This window comes from Triturus cristatus, chromosome 5_1 (assembly GCF_964204655.1).
Source record: "Triturus cristatus chromosome 5_1, aTriCri1.1, whole genome shotgun sequence".
In the NCBI taxonomy this organism is placed as follows: domain Eukaryota; kingdom Metazoa; phylum Chordata; class Amphibia; order Caudata; family Salamandridae; genus Triturus; species Triturus cristatus.
The window spans coordinates 347248583-347263747 of NC_140587.1; the positions used below are offsets into that span (position 1 = coordinate 347248583).

The following is a 15165-nucleotide window of genomic DNA, read 5'->3' on the forward strand; positions in this document are numbered from 1 at the left end:
AATTGTGCATGTGTGTCATTGTGCCCATCTCCCCCTGTCCCCCGCAGTCCCTGGTCGTTACTCATCTTGTTGCTGTTGGGTCAGGTCATATCGAGCTGTGTCCGGACCCCCAACTCCTGCCACCATCTCCACACTGATGACTGTGGCCACTATTTCCTCCAGCTCATCCAGCTCCTCCTGTGGCGCCGGACTCCCATCTCTGGTTGCCTTTGCTGCCTTCCGGTTGGCAGCAAGTTTCTGCTTGGTTTGGCTATTCACATCATGCCAGCGCTTCTTGACCGCCTCCATTGACCTCCTCGACACTCCGACTGCATTCACGTTGTTCACGATAGACTGCCATATTTCCGTTTGTGTTGCCAATGACACAGTGGAGGTGACAAACAGTTGTTGGTAGTGTTCCATCACCTCCGTGACGATGATCCGGTTTTCCTGTGGACTGAACCCCGTCTTCCTCTTTCTCTTCTCCTTGCCCTCCCACGGCCACGGGGTTCCTGGCTGGTCCTCCGTGGGGTTTGTGGGGTTCGAGTTGTCCTCTGCACACGGTCTGGGTGCATCCATGGTGCTACGCAGTTTCTTTTGCTTTGGGTGTGGTTTTTTATGTTTTATTTTTATAGTGCATTTTACCGCATGACGCGTGGGAATTGCAGGCCTGGCGCTGATTATCGCTGATTTTTGGATCGCGATTTGGGGCATCGCACCTTTTTTCCTCGTTCGTGTTTCGCATTTTTTCGGCCTCGCGTTGATTTTATCACGGTCATTTGGCTCGTTATCGTGAGACTATTGCATGGTGCCGCCGGGTTGAGAATACAACATTAACACAGTGTTATTTTCCCGTAACAGACTGCGATATGCAAAGTTGCGTTAAGCTAATTTTGCGATAATTATGAAACGTTCTTGAGAATATCCCCCCAAATGTTTGGCTTCAAAGTCATGTCGGCTTTGTGGTTATAGGAATAAGTCTACTGAACATATTATTTGTCTATGTCCCTCATGTTTAAACATAAGAAACAAGTATTTGAAGTCTGGCTTCATCAACACAAATTCAAGAACTGTATATGTAGCGATTAGGTACTGTCTCTTCTAAAGACAGTCAGTTCATTGGGAAGTTGACAACTTTTTTGGACCTTACATATCATTGTCTTGTGAAGTAATATCTATTGATATTCAGCTAGAATTGGATGATCCATATATTCTAGTTTGTTGTTTTGAATTATTTTTTAAAGGGATTACCTTTTTTCTTTTAATGATTTTATTATTGTATGTGCTATTTTATTATTTCTTTACAATAACATTTTTTTATTAATTTATTCATTCAAACATGAGAGATGTAAACATAATGAAGCATGCATGAGTGAATATATTTCTCTATAACAGCACTTACTTATTCCCTTAAGACATTTAGTGAGAATTTGTTGGTAGCAATAACTGCAAAACTGAACATTAAGAGCATAATGTTGAAACTAATTGTTATTAAAATTTAATAGAGCTCTATTATACAGAGAGCGTTAACACTAGTTTGACAATATGTTTCCCATCAGGGTATTCATTCTTTGTAGATGAATATTTAAGGATAAGATGATGAAAGGCGTATAATAGCTTAAATGTGTCACTCACCTTATGAAAAGAAGTGATTCTATGAACGAGGGCAACACACCTTATCAGAATGCAAATATATATACTGAAATATGTGGCAGAATTTAGGGGCTTTTAATATACAGTAATGTTGTGTTTAAGCCAAAAACACTAAGGAGAAATTTCTTGATTGATCCATCCATTCAAATATTTTGTGTTCCTATTTATAAGCTATAATAGGTAACAATGCATTCATTAGGATGAGGTGAAAGCTACTTTACAAGTAAATGGAATAATGTGTAGCTTTCTAAAACAAAAAATGTGAGTTTATACAGATCATGCCTGTACAGAACATATAGATATTTCTTTGTTAATGGATTCGTCAATTTCATAACCTCAAAATGATGTACAAATCCTTCAATAGTTCATGATTGTATCGTAAGAAGTCATTATCCCTTGAAATTAGGACTATTTTTTTAAGCCTTCTGTTAGACTTGGGGGTCTCTAGTTGGCACAGGTATGCACTTGTGACAAATAGGGACCCTCGCCTCTAGTCAGGGTAAAGGGGTACACTCCTAAAATAACCCTTGCTCACCCCCTTGGTAGCTTGGCACGAGCAGACAGGCTTATCTCAGAGGCAGTGTGTAAAGCATTTGTGAACACATACAGTAATCAAGTGACAACACTACAGATGGATACACAGGTTTTATATCAAAAATAAGTATTCTTTATATAGATTTACCACAAGACCATAAACGGCAAAAATCCACAATACTGTTACTTTAAGATGGTAGAATTTAGCTTAGTTCTCTTTAGTTCTTAAATGCGACACTTTAAGTCGATTTACCTTTTAGATGCGACACGCAGGGAAACGGAAGTGTTGCAACGATGTTGATGCGATGAAAGTTTGGTGCAAAGAAATAAAGATGTGAAGATCTTCCAGATGCGGCACGCTTCTCCGATGTTGCGAGAACACTCAATTCAATGCGTCAGCTGTAGTGGCGACACCCCTTTACGCAATGCAACGACAGCGGCCTTGGCGGCGACACTCTTCTCCGATGTTGCGAGACTCTTCCGCTCGATGCGACAACTGCAGCGGCGACACCCCTTTACGCTATGCGACGACAACAGCTCCGACGGTGGCATGCTTCTCCGTGGATGCGAGGTGCTTTCCTTGATGCGGTGCAATGCGTCAGCTACGATGCCTGGGATCGCGACACGCTTCTTCCTCGATGCGAGACTCTTCTCTTGATGCGGTGCAATGCGTAAGCTACGATGGATGCGATGGCGACACGCTTCTTCGGCGTTGCGAGACACTTCTTCGAAGATGCGAGACGCTTCCGTTCGATGCGACAACTGCAGCGGCGACACCCTTTACGCGATGGAACGACAACAGCTCCGACAGCGGCACACTACTCCTTCTTGAGTCGCGCTTCCAGCTCCTTGCGACACGCAGTCCCTCAGAAGGCCCCAAAACAGCAGCAGGCACTTCCAAAGAACTCTAGGGAGCTGGTGGTTGAAGTCTGTTGTACCTGAGACTTCAGCAGGAGGCAAGCTCTTTTCCAAGCCCTTGGAGATCCTTCACAAGTTGAGCAAAAGTACACACAAAGTTCCTTTCTCCTCTATTTGGCTGTAGGCAACCCCTGCAGGCCAATTCCCCGGTTTCAGGGATAGTCTCTTCTCAGTTTCTTCTTGGTTCCTCTCCTCAGCAGAGGTTTCTTTTTGTTTTCCCAAAGTGATATAAATTCTTGGGATCAGGGTCCCAATACTTATACCCCAAAATCCTTTGTCCTCTGAGGGCAGAGGGTCCTTTGCCTTGTTCAAACCGGTTCTGGTCAGTCCTGGAGCACTTTGTTTACCTGACTCCTTCTTTCCTTTCAGAGTGCAGGGCAGAGACATCAGATGCACCACTGGGGGGGGGGGGAGTCAGCATTGTGGAGGGAAGGCACATCCCTATTCAGGTCCCAGGTGCAACTCCTCCCTCCCATCTAGATGCAGATCTCTCTATTCACCACTCGGCTACCTCATCCTGTCTCCTGTAATTCCCCAGTCACTCAAACTCCAGACAAGGAATACACAGCCTAGCAGAGGCAGGTTTGAATGGTTAGACAAGAAAATACCTACTTTCTAAAAGTGGTATTTTCAAACACAGAATGTTAAAACCAACTTCACTAAAAGATGTACTTTATCATTCTGAGTTCAGGCATACTAAATTTGAATTTCTACCATGTTCCCTGAGTCAGTTAGGATTATAAGATGTAATAATCAAACTGCCCATTATGGCCTATGGAGAACAGGTAGCCTTGCAATAGTGAAAAACGAAAATGGCTGTAATTCACTATTAGAACATGCCACACACACCAGGGCATGTCCTACCTTATCCTTACAATGCACCCTGCCCTCAGGCCACCATAGGTGGGTCTGATATGAAGAAAAGGGAAGGTTTAGGGACTGGCAAGTGGGTGCACTTGCCCAGTCAGCATGACAGTACCAGACTGCACGCAGGCCCTGCAATGGCAGACCTTAGACATACTTTTACAGGCTGCTTCTGTGGGTGGCACAACCAGTGCTGCAAGCCCACCAGCAGCATTTGGATTTACAAGCCCTGGGCACTCCTGGTGCACTGTACTAGGGTCTGAAAGGTAAACCAAACCAACCAATCATGGAATCACAAATTCATACAGCAATTTACAATAGGGAGAGCATATGCACTTTAGCACTGATCAGCAGTGGTAAAGTGCCCAGCGTCATAAAACAGCAAACAACAGGTCAGAAAAAATACAGGAGGAAGGCAAAAAGTTTAGGGATGACCCTGCAAAAAGGGCCAAGTCCAGCACCTTCAAATACCAATGTGAGGTCATTTGTAAGTGTATAGATGAATATCCCTATTGGCACCTGCCTGGGTAATGCCCTTCTCCCAGTCTTATCATTGAACAGTGAAGGAGCTGTTACGTTTTTAGAGCAATGCATTGTCATCAATTAATAACTGCTTCACCCTAATCTCCTTTGCCACACTACATGCTTCCATGCAGATGTGATCAGTGGAATGTACTAAAAGACCAAAGTGAGACAAATGGGCAACCACTAAGGAGCTCTAGCCGATCCAGATCAGAAGATCATGTGTACAAGAAATGTTCAAAAGTAATAAAGCAATGATAGATGATGACCCATTGATATGAACAACACATTTAAAATGATTTGCCGCCTATCCCATTCTTCGCTGAATAAAAACAATCCATGATATACCACCATGTCAAGCTGCTTTTGATCAACAAAATAAGGTGCTTCCCCAATCCAGAAATCAGAATATTATTCAAATGGGCATGACCCAATGATACTGAACTCTGAAAAATAATGAAAATAGAACAATCACCCCATCAAAATCACTAGCCCACAAATAAGTCAGTGGTTCAACATAACACTTTTGGTCTCCGATGGTATGACTGACCTCAAATGAGCAGAGCTTTGAGACAAGAGTGATCACCTCAGATCAGAATTTAAGTCTGTTTTAATCAATATATCACCAGGCACAATCATTCCTTCAAAGTGTTTGATCTATTTGAAGCATTTGAGTTTTATCGCTAAGTTCTCATGACGTGGTACTACAAGCCCTCTACCACAACTGTGGGCTAACTTCCCAAAATGTAATGCAATTTTCCTTGAAAGGGCAAGATGGGAGAAGGATTTACTGAGATATGTGAAGTAGGTAAGAGGGTTGATGGAGTAATCATTATTTCATTCAACTTCCCTTCTAACTCGCCATGCTTTCATTCTTAATGATTCTCTAACAGCGTACTTAATCTGCTGATAATCATGTTACAACACTGTTGTGAGGTTAGTGCACAGAGTGCATAAAGACTTCCATTTTACATGTTCACGTTTTAAAGTTTACATCTTTTTAAACTATGACTTTTAGCACACATTTGCTTGCACACCCGTATGAGTTAGTGTACTCAGAAAAGGGTAGCTAACAGTTACATTTCCTCATAGCTACATTAACATACCTTAGACAATTCTGTTTAAGGACCTGGTACACTGCTCACGCTGGCCTTATTTGTTGTATTCTATTCAGCAACAGTTCTGGGTGGGTAGAATCAACATGACAGCCGGACCAGAGCTCAGGCACAGTATAAATGCGTTCAGTTTTAATATATAAACTGCACCGGGCCTTTGTTTATGCAGAGGAGCTTTTCAATGCACTGTTGCAGTCGGCCCATGCCTGAATTCTCACCCAGCTGAATTCCATAACTATCCTGAAAGGAACTGTGGCCTTTTCTACACCAAGACTGGCCATCAGATGACTTACTTATGCAGGTAAATAGGGAGTTAGACCACTCCAAGATATTCTGGCAGACCCTCATACCCTATGCTTTCTAGGATGGGCTGCATTAGGTAGGAGTACAATTATATGTATTCATAGAACCAATGTAAATGCACAATGGATGAATTGTTTATCTTTTTCACCATTCTTGTAATGCTGGCTACTATGCTCTGCTTTATTCTACTCATTATTGCAGCAGTCATATTTTCCACAAGAATCTGATTGCTTCAATAAATGTTTGAAATGCCACTTTGTATATTTCTTTGTCTTTATTTGGGCATGCCTGAGTTAACAACAAAAGGGCTGATCTGTTTTCATTAATTCCTTGGGGTAATCAGGGTTGTCATGTTCTGAGGTTGCAGACACCATCCGGTACCTTGTACGGTTTAGAGGTCCAGATGGCACACTGTGAGCTAGCCAAGAACAAAGTCAATATTTTCTGATGCTATCACAGGACTCAGTCCCCCCATAGTCGTAATGCTTATTTTGCCCACACACGGTCTTACTGAATTAGCATTAATTGTACCACAACATCACCTTTCTCAACAAGTTTCTTGTACAGGTACACAACATGCATTTTTTGTATTACAGTACGATGTTCAAAGAAGGCTGCAATTTTTGGGAGGAAGACAAAGGTAGGCAAATTGTGGTGGCCAGCTTGTAAAGATAGAATGTTTGGGTTTTATCCAGCACATGAATTTTCCCAAAACAGAAAAAGATGCATACACTTTGCTTAACAGTCTGCCATTTTGTCACTGATGAGTACTTGCTCATCAATTGTTCAAAACCAACACAGCTAATTTGTACTGGTACGCTTTTACTAGGTCTTAGTTCCCCCAACCAAGGCCTTAGCAAAGGACTTGTGAAAAGTATGAGTTGCAAACATCAAGCTCATCTACCACTCAGTCTGGGACCATATAAGATATGGCATCAGAACATCAATAATGGGAAAAAAGACCCACCAAACTAGCCTACTGCCCAGTTTCAAATATATCATAGCCAACCAAGATTCCAGAAATGGAGATAGCTAAATTATTCCAAACGTAGTTGAAGGGCCACAGTATACTTCACTGCCACCAATCATGATTTTTTCACATTCTTCATGCGTATTATTTTTTGCATTTCCTTAACATCACAATAACAGTTACACACAAAATGGCTACGAATTTTCCAAGCTCCCTTCCTTGTGACCACCGAAATGGAAAGGCAATGTACGCTGAGTCGCACGACCACCCTTACTCTATCTGGTTTTTACGCATCACACACAGGAAGTGAACCTACAAAGTGCTAACCTCTGACTGGTAAAACATACACATACTAAAATCAGAATGACAAATGCTAGATTAGCGCTGCTCGTAGGCCCCAGGCTTGTGCAACAATATGATCCCCTCAATCTGATACATTCTGCATTAGTTGTTGCACTGGCCCTGTAGCCGGTGCTTCTAAAGTGGCTGTCAATCAGGTTTCAGACCTCTGAGAAAGACGTAAATGTCATACATAATAGCAGAGTTCCTGATTGCTGTGGAAGAGCACCCTACATTGTTAATACTTGTCCACATGTTAGCTGCATTTGACAAAGTGGACCACCAGATTCTCATGAGGGTGCTCTCTGATTGGGCAGGTCTAACTAAGATGATATGTAGTGTGTCAAACACTGTCTCTTGAAACAGCATAGCTCAAAGTTCAGGACTGGACCATGTTCTAACATTTCAAGTCTGTTTCATTGATTTCCTCAGGAGTCGTTCCTTCACTCGTTGCGGCCCAACATTTACTAATCAAATCACACTACCCACAGTTCTAAATGAATGCAGACTGTGCAAAGTCACTTCAAAGACTTTTGAGAGTTTTTGGAACACATCTCACAGGATGAGAAGAATAGGACTGCGTGAATAAAAACAGCAAGAGTAACTTCAAAACTGTGACTTTAACGTGGCCAAAGGCTTACATTAAAACAAAATCTAAGGCACGGTGTGTAGTATACAGGCCCATCCAAGATAAGAGCTTAAAATACTGGAAAAACAATTAACACTACAGACCTGTGTGGAACGTGCACTCTGGCAGATCCTACCTGGCTAGGTTGACAAGTTTCAAATGAGTAAACAAGGATGAGCTACACTAAACGGCCTATTTATGAGATTTGTGGTGCAGGGCAGTGCAGCAATTTACCTTGCTGCACTGCCCTGCATTACAGGGAAAGGGCAGTAATGCACCATATTTATCCAAATATGATGAGGGGTGATGCCCTGAAAACAGTCCCAGGATGCTTGTTTCCGGACCAGAGAGGAACTGGTTTGGTATTTCGGGCTGGACTGTTCCCATAAGGAGCAGGGTCCAGACTCATTTGCATAAGGCTGGTCCCAAATTGGGGAGTCATGGTGGGCAAAACGACGATGGATTAAACCCAGATCTTTGTGACTGGGGGTGAATGTTTGCATTGTTCCCCATTCCGTCCATCATTTGTTCCATTTGCATTTGTGGCCCTAAGTAGGAAGGGTATGCCCAGACATGTGTCCCATACTCACTGCACCACTGGCTGACAAGAGGTAATGCCCTGAAACCGGTCCCAGGATGCTTGTTTCCGGTCCAGGGAGGACCTGGTAAGGCAGTTTGGTCAGGACTGTTCCCATGAGGAGCAGGGTAAAGGCTGATTTGCCTACAGCTGGGTCAAAACTGGGGTGTCGTGGCGAGCCAAGGAACGAAAGATTAAACCCAGATCTTAGTGACTGGGGGTGAATGTTTGCATTGTTCAGTATTCCTTCCTTTTGCCTCAGTGCTTTGTGACCAAGAAGCTGGATTCATTGGGGCTTCTCTCTTAGGTGAAAACTAAGATTCCAAAAGCTAAGGAAAATTATTAAGACGCTCCTTTGGTCATTTAGCTGCTGGCACACGATGTCCCCATTATTTCTCCAAAGGAATGGGTATTTTCCCATGAAACTATGACATTTCAGTCGGCAAAGGAGCATCATCTACGGAATCAAACTGTTAGCCGAAGGTCAGCGTTCCATCTGACCAAACATGATGCTGTCCGCAACTGGGGCCATCTGGCCCTCCAACCTGTTCCGCAGGGTCTGGCCAACATTGCACTGAAACAACTAAGAGAAGGCATGTTGGGTGTTACAAAGCTCGTGAATAAATGTACACTAAAGTAGTAAGTGGTAAAGATCTTCTTAGAATGGTGCCTGGCTTAGCCGCCTTCCTGTGCAGTGCACGGGGTTCTACCACCGCCTCGTCGAGGGGCGTGACCCTGCAGCCCTCGAGAACAGTGGGTGTTCACGTACCCTTTCTCTGCAGCAGTGCTTGAATCAGTTATCTTTCTAGAATAGCGCCTGGCTCCAGAGCTCCTTCCTGTAGCAGTGCAAGGCCATTGCCCATGCTGCAGGCCATGGCTGACTCCCTTCTAATAAATGGCCCTCTGTTCTGTCCCAGGAGCGGCACGTGGCTCCGTGCCCATGTTAATGTGCAACTGCATAACCCTGAGCCTTCTTCCCACAGCAGTGCATGCCAGTACTCTGTGCGCGAGAAAACATGCCAATGTGGCGTGTTCCGTTTTACAACGAGTGGTTCCATGCGTTCCCTGCAACAGTTTACTTTGTCTCCCCTGTTTCCTTGGGCGTCCTGTGGATCACGGCAGCTTGCGCCATAGCGCTGCACGTCCTCTGAGAGGCCTCGCTGTGCATGCGCCTATAATGCCACTATACCTGCGGCAGGTGCACTGTCCCACTCCGCTCCGTTCCGCTTGATTAAAGCGAGCACCGTATGAACTATGGGGGATTAGATGAGGGCGCTTGCCAGGCTGGAGTCGAAAACGGGGTGCCCGGGTAAACAGAGGTAATTAACAGATCAACCCCTGGCAGCCTGTAGATGGCACACGTGTTCTTCCCTTGCTCAACATTAAAACTACTTTTTTTGCTTTTGAGCCTTTTGGTGGTGGTTACAAGTCTCGGTATCGTTTCTGGGAGGGTTTGTTTCCGAATACTCGAAGATAACGGTGTATTTTTTAGCTCCTGTCCATCCACCTGGCCACTCTGTGCGTCCAGCACGCTTTGCACACGGCTGCCTCGCTTTAATGATCTGCCCCTGGACGTGTTTGCTTCATTCATCGCCGCCCTAGACGCCGTGCCACACACGCACCTAGAGGCGTTTTGCATCGCGCAGCGGGAGCATTTGCACGCGCGTGCCACGCACCTCGCGCAGTTCACCTGACAGTCGCTCCCCTGCGTTATTAGGAGCTTTTCCAATCACGGTGCCAGGATGGATCTTTTTTATTAGTTGCTCGGGAGGGCTGCAGGCGGCAGTGGGGATCTCACTAATTTATGATTTCTTGCGCCTCTCTGGCGGCAGCAGCGCTGGTGCTCGCGTCTCGGCTGAGGGGGGGGAGAGAGGAGGGTCTCTGCTCTGAGTCTGCCGCTTGCTGCCTCTGCCTCTCTCTCTCTGCCGCTGCCGTCTCCTCTGCTGCTAGGTTGGGGCGCTTGCCAGCGCCGGAGTGTGGAGGGAGCCGGCAGGAAGGAGCGAGCTCAGTCTGGAGCAGCTGAGACTTGCTGCCCCCGCCGGATGGAGATGGTTGAGTCCTCGTCAAGGTTGCTGTGGTATCACAGAAGCACCATTCACATCGCGCTGTGACCGCGCACCCGGCACCAGCGGCAACAACTGCACACCGCGCCTGGCCGAGGGGAGGGAGAGTCGGAGCGAGGCGGACCGGGAGCTCCAGGGAAGACATGAAAGCCAGCTGCAGAGGGGAACACAGGGCGCACGGGGGCTGCCGGGCATCAGACAAGGACCTGTGCGTACGGGAATGCATTGAATGCGGTCGGCTGGACTTCACCTGCTACAACACAATGGGGCTTACAAGTGGATTTACATGTTGGAACCTTGTCTTTTTCATGATGCTTTCGTGTGCAGAAGGTAGGTTCCCCCACTGCTTTTGATCTCACCCCCTATTAGCCACCAGGAAGCGGTATGAAGAAGATTTACATTTGATTTACATTTTCTGTGGGTAGGGGTGCATTTTTTTCGAGCTGTTTTTGAGCTAGGATGTGCATTTGCTGTGGTTGCCTTGCTTTCAATGCAGTGATTGAGGCTGGCTCAATAAATATTCTTGCAGTATGCTCGCGTGAATACGTGAGCTGGTTCCTATAGCATCTATGTAGTTTTTTAAGGTGGATTTGGAATGTAACACTTTTGTTTCAGCTGAATAAGTTATGTGGCTTTAATTGCAGAGGAGGAAGGTCCAATTTGGGGGATTACTGCAATTACTGTGCATTTTGCAATGTGTGGCTCAGGAAAGTTGAAACGGCGTCAGGTGTATAAACGAGCGGAGGAGCCGCTGCCGTGCCCATGTGAAGGGGGTGCCACATGTGAGCCCGGGAGGCACGCCGCAGGCATGGCAGATCGCGCACATATGGAGGTGTGGGTGCCTTTCTGCTCGTCTGCGGTGATTAAGGCCGTGGAGACGCGCGCTCACCCTTCAAGGCTGCATACATTTGTGCATAAATGACACTTCCCCGATGACTGATGGCAGCGGGGGGAGCGACCCGTTATCTGGCTGGGACCGTGGGGAGGGGTGTCCGCGCTGGTCTGGGCACCTGTACGTGTCACAGGCACGTCACACCGGTGCATACATGCAATCTAAAGAGGGTGCGTTGCTGGGACCGGCTGCTTTAGCGCAGATGAGAACATGACGATGACAATGAAATATGGATCACAGCGCGATTGGATTCTTAGCAGCATCGCAGAGCCCCGGACCATCCATCCCTCTTAAATACGTGCCGGGGCCACCCCAGGGGCTTGGCAGTGATTACATTCTGAGGAGGGACCCGTCTCGCGCGGAGGCTGTCGTCGGGTGTCTGCCAGACAATATTAATCCCCTGATAGTGAGCGTGGCTCCCACACCTAAAGCCGTGCAGTTTGTAGTGTGATAGCCGTTGTCGCTGGGGGCGGGGGCGACCTGTGAAAGGGCTGCCCATGTGAAACAGGTTATTGGCACATCGCTGCCGAGGCTGTCCATTAGCACTGGTTGGAGGTTCGGGTGGGAGAGATATAATTTATCTTAGCGGGGCAGAGGGTGAGCTCATCACAGGCTATCTCTGCACTATATCTTGTGAGGGGCCGCGTGCACGGAATGATAATGTGCCTGCTAATTACGCGGGGACTTCTGCGCTCTACCCGCGTGCCCGTAATCCATACAATTTAGGGAAACGTGATATTCCTAATGTTTGCACACACATGAAATCGTGCTTAATTGAATCGCTAGAGCTTTGGCCCTGGTGCAATAAAGCTTGCATGCAGATGTGAGGAGGGGAAGGGACGCAGTGCTGCTTCGTCGCCTGCTCTTTGCTTTCTTGGAAGGGATGGGTGAGGGAGAGGATGCGACTCCCCGTGGAGGGGTGAGCAGTGAAGAGAAATTCTGCCAGGCACCTTCGAGTTTCTTTTCGGCCTGCGCTTCCGGGGGGCTATCTGCTTGTAGCAGCCCGTGGCCCAAGGAGGACCCGAAACCTGCGTTCATGGCAGGCGTTGCGTGACGGCAGCTCCCGCCTTCAGAGGAGCCGCTGGCTCCAATGAAACTTTCACGATACCTGTTGTGGAGATAGCACGTTGAAATGCATATGCAGAACGGAAACCCGGCCAGATCCGGCGAAATAAACAATTCAGCAAGACCTAAGGACCGTGGCGCCTCGTGCACTATTCTGCACACAGCTATCAAATCTTTATGTATATAACCAGTATCGTTTGAGCTAGGGCGGTGCGTTCACTCCTGCGCCAGAGAGCCGAGAAAACCCGCAGGCCACAGATGTGAATCCGGCACTAACACCCAGGCCTTCCTCCCTAGGGGGTCGCTGAGATTAGTACTTTCGAGCTGGGAGATAGTTTGTTCATTGCTCAAATGTCAATAGATAATTTAGCGTGCGTATGCTATAGAATGGTGCACGCCATTAATGCTTTCTGCTAACATTGACATTGCCATAGTGAAATTCGAGGCTGCTCTCCATGCTTCTGAAAACTTCGGCAGGTGCATAATCCCTTGATGACAGAGAGGGAAGCTGTTAGCAGAGAGAGGTGGCGGCGCTCACACATGCCTCCAAGGCCGAATACCAGGAGAGCTCTCTCCATACAGAGGACGTGCCCAGAGAGCCTAATGCGGCCCACTGGAGGGCGGCTTGGAGATAAACAGGCAAACAGGAGGACAGAAAGTTGAAGGGGCGGAATGCCATGCGTTCCCCATCCTTGTGTAACCTCCGTGGAAAGAAGGCATGTTCAGAAATGCACATGTTGCTCTCTCCCGCCTTTCGCGCCTTTTCTGCTCCTTTCAATGTATCTTCGCTTCCTATTCTCAGCTGGATTTCATGCTTCTCGTTTGTATTTTAATCTCTCTGTTTTCCTCTATCGCCTACCTTCCTCATGCATGACACTTTTCTCTGGTTTTCTCCTCACTCTCCTCTGTCGTTCTCTTCCTCTCTTTTTCCTTTTCTATCATCATTATTATCTCTAACTCTTTCCACACTCTCAAATTCTGTCGTTCATCCCGTTCTAGATTCCCATGAAAATTGTGGCTGTCCTACTCCCATCGTCTCTGTTTCTCCACCCTCTTTTACTCTGTCTCGGACATTCTCCCTTTCTGTCTGTCCCTCTTCCGTCTCACATTCTCACTCTTTCGTCCCTTCTTCATGCTTTCGTCCCGGGTTGATTTCTTCCGCCTTACGTTCTCATTTTCCCTGAACGTTCTCCCAATGTGTCCCTCTAACATCTGTCTCCCTTCTCCGTCCACCTGTTCTGTTTCCCTCCTTGATTCTTTTTTCAATTCCCTCCACATCCGTCTGATATCCCTCTTATTTTCATTGACCTTTGCCACCAATCCTCTCCCACTTATGTGGTCCCCCTCACTCATTTCTTCTTTTTCCACACCTTCTCCAGCTACACTCCCTCCTCCATCTCTTGTCGGCATGCTCAAAATCATCGTATTAAACGGCTTCGACGATATTGCATAAAAAGCAAGAGAAATAACATTTCTTTGGATTCTCTCAGAATCTGCTCTATTACCCAAGAGGCTACAACTTCAAAACCACATCACGTAGCTGGTTGTTGTGTAAATGCAACAAAACATGTCTTGCAGCAGTATTTCGACGCGGGGTAAATCCTCATTTATCAGACACGCATCAACCAACCGCATTATTCCCAATACTGCTGAAAACGATAGAATTCCGAGGCCCCGATAATGTATTCACACGGTATCTCGTGAGAAAGGCGGCATTTATCAATATACAGTATTTCTACTGCTTCCTATTAGATGTTCCGTCGATTCACACAGAGCCTTCACGCAGCCTAGAATCCCTCCGCCTGCACCAAGTGCACATGCGGGCACAGGCAACAGGCGCACAGCCTGTGCAGAGTGTGGCGCAGATACCCAACCCGCGAAGCACAGCTGCCCCCCTCCACCACTCTGGGGAAACCTGTCCAGTCCCGCGCTCTGGCCGCGAGGTGCACTGCCTCGTGCACGCCCTGCTGGAAGCTGGGGCTACTTGGGCACGCGTTTCAAGGGGCTGCCCACATGGATAGGATTGCAGCAAGGCCAGCAGCTATGTCTCACGGAATCACATCCCGCCTGCCTGTCACTCCTGTTCCGCGCTGCTGCTCGGCCCCCTGCTTGCTGTCTCAGTGGTCACTGGTTTTAAACGTGCGGACCTGGCTCGCGGTGCAGGTTGCAGCGAAGCTCCTCTCTGCACACAGACATACACTGTTCACACGGACTCGTTTATGCTTATTGATGGGTGCAGGCTTCGGTTTTCCCCTTTTCCGGTGGGACGCCGGATGTGTAATTAGTTCTTACAGGGCGCTCTGTGGAGGCTCCAGAGGCCGGTCTGGGTCTCTGCAATGAAACATCGGAGTGTTGCAGAAAATCGATGCAGTGCTGCATTCCAGCTGGCCAGGGCTGCGGCTCACGCTGGATGGACTCCTGCCCAGCCCTGGCTGACATTGAGGCATGATTGGCGAACACACGCACGCACGCACACACACGCACGCACCCACGCACACACACTGGATAGCTGAGTGAGCTGGGAGTATTAAGGGTCCTCACCATACTTTGGAGGGAAGTATCATTTTGCACTACGCCATGGACACACACCACATGCACTGACACAAAAACACACACACTGAGGTGCACATGCATGCATATACACAAGAACAGACATACATATTCAAATGCACTTACACTATGCACACTAACACACAAGCATGCAATAACAGATGCATGCACGCGCTCCTGCGTGAACACACTC

General features: G+C 47.1%; 1 protein-coding gene across 1 annotated transcript in view; it reads left to right on the plus strand.

The window, feature by feature from the left end:
• The first annotated feature begins 10390 nt into the window (after positions 1 to 10390).
• CSMD3 (CUB and Sushi multiple domains 3) overlaps positions 10391 to 15165 on the plus strand; it is a 2836509-nt gene continuing 2831734 nt past the window's right edge. Inside the window, exon 1 of the mRNA XM_085605076.1 lies at positions 10391 to 10795. Within this exon, the coding sequence (XP_085461202.1) occupies positions 10609 to 10795 (187 nt within the window). The 5' untranslated portion in view covers positions 10391 to 10608. The remainder of the gene's footprint in view (positions 10796 to 15165) is intronic.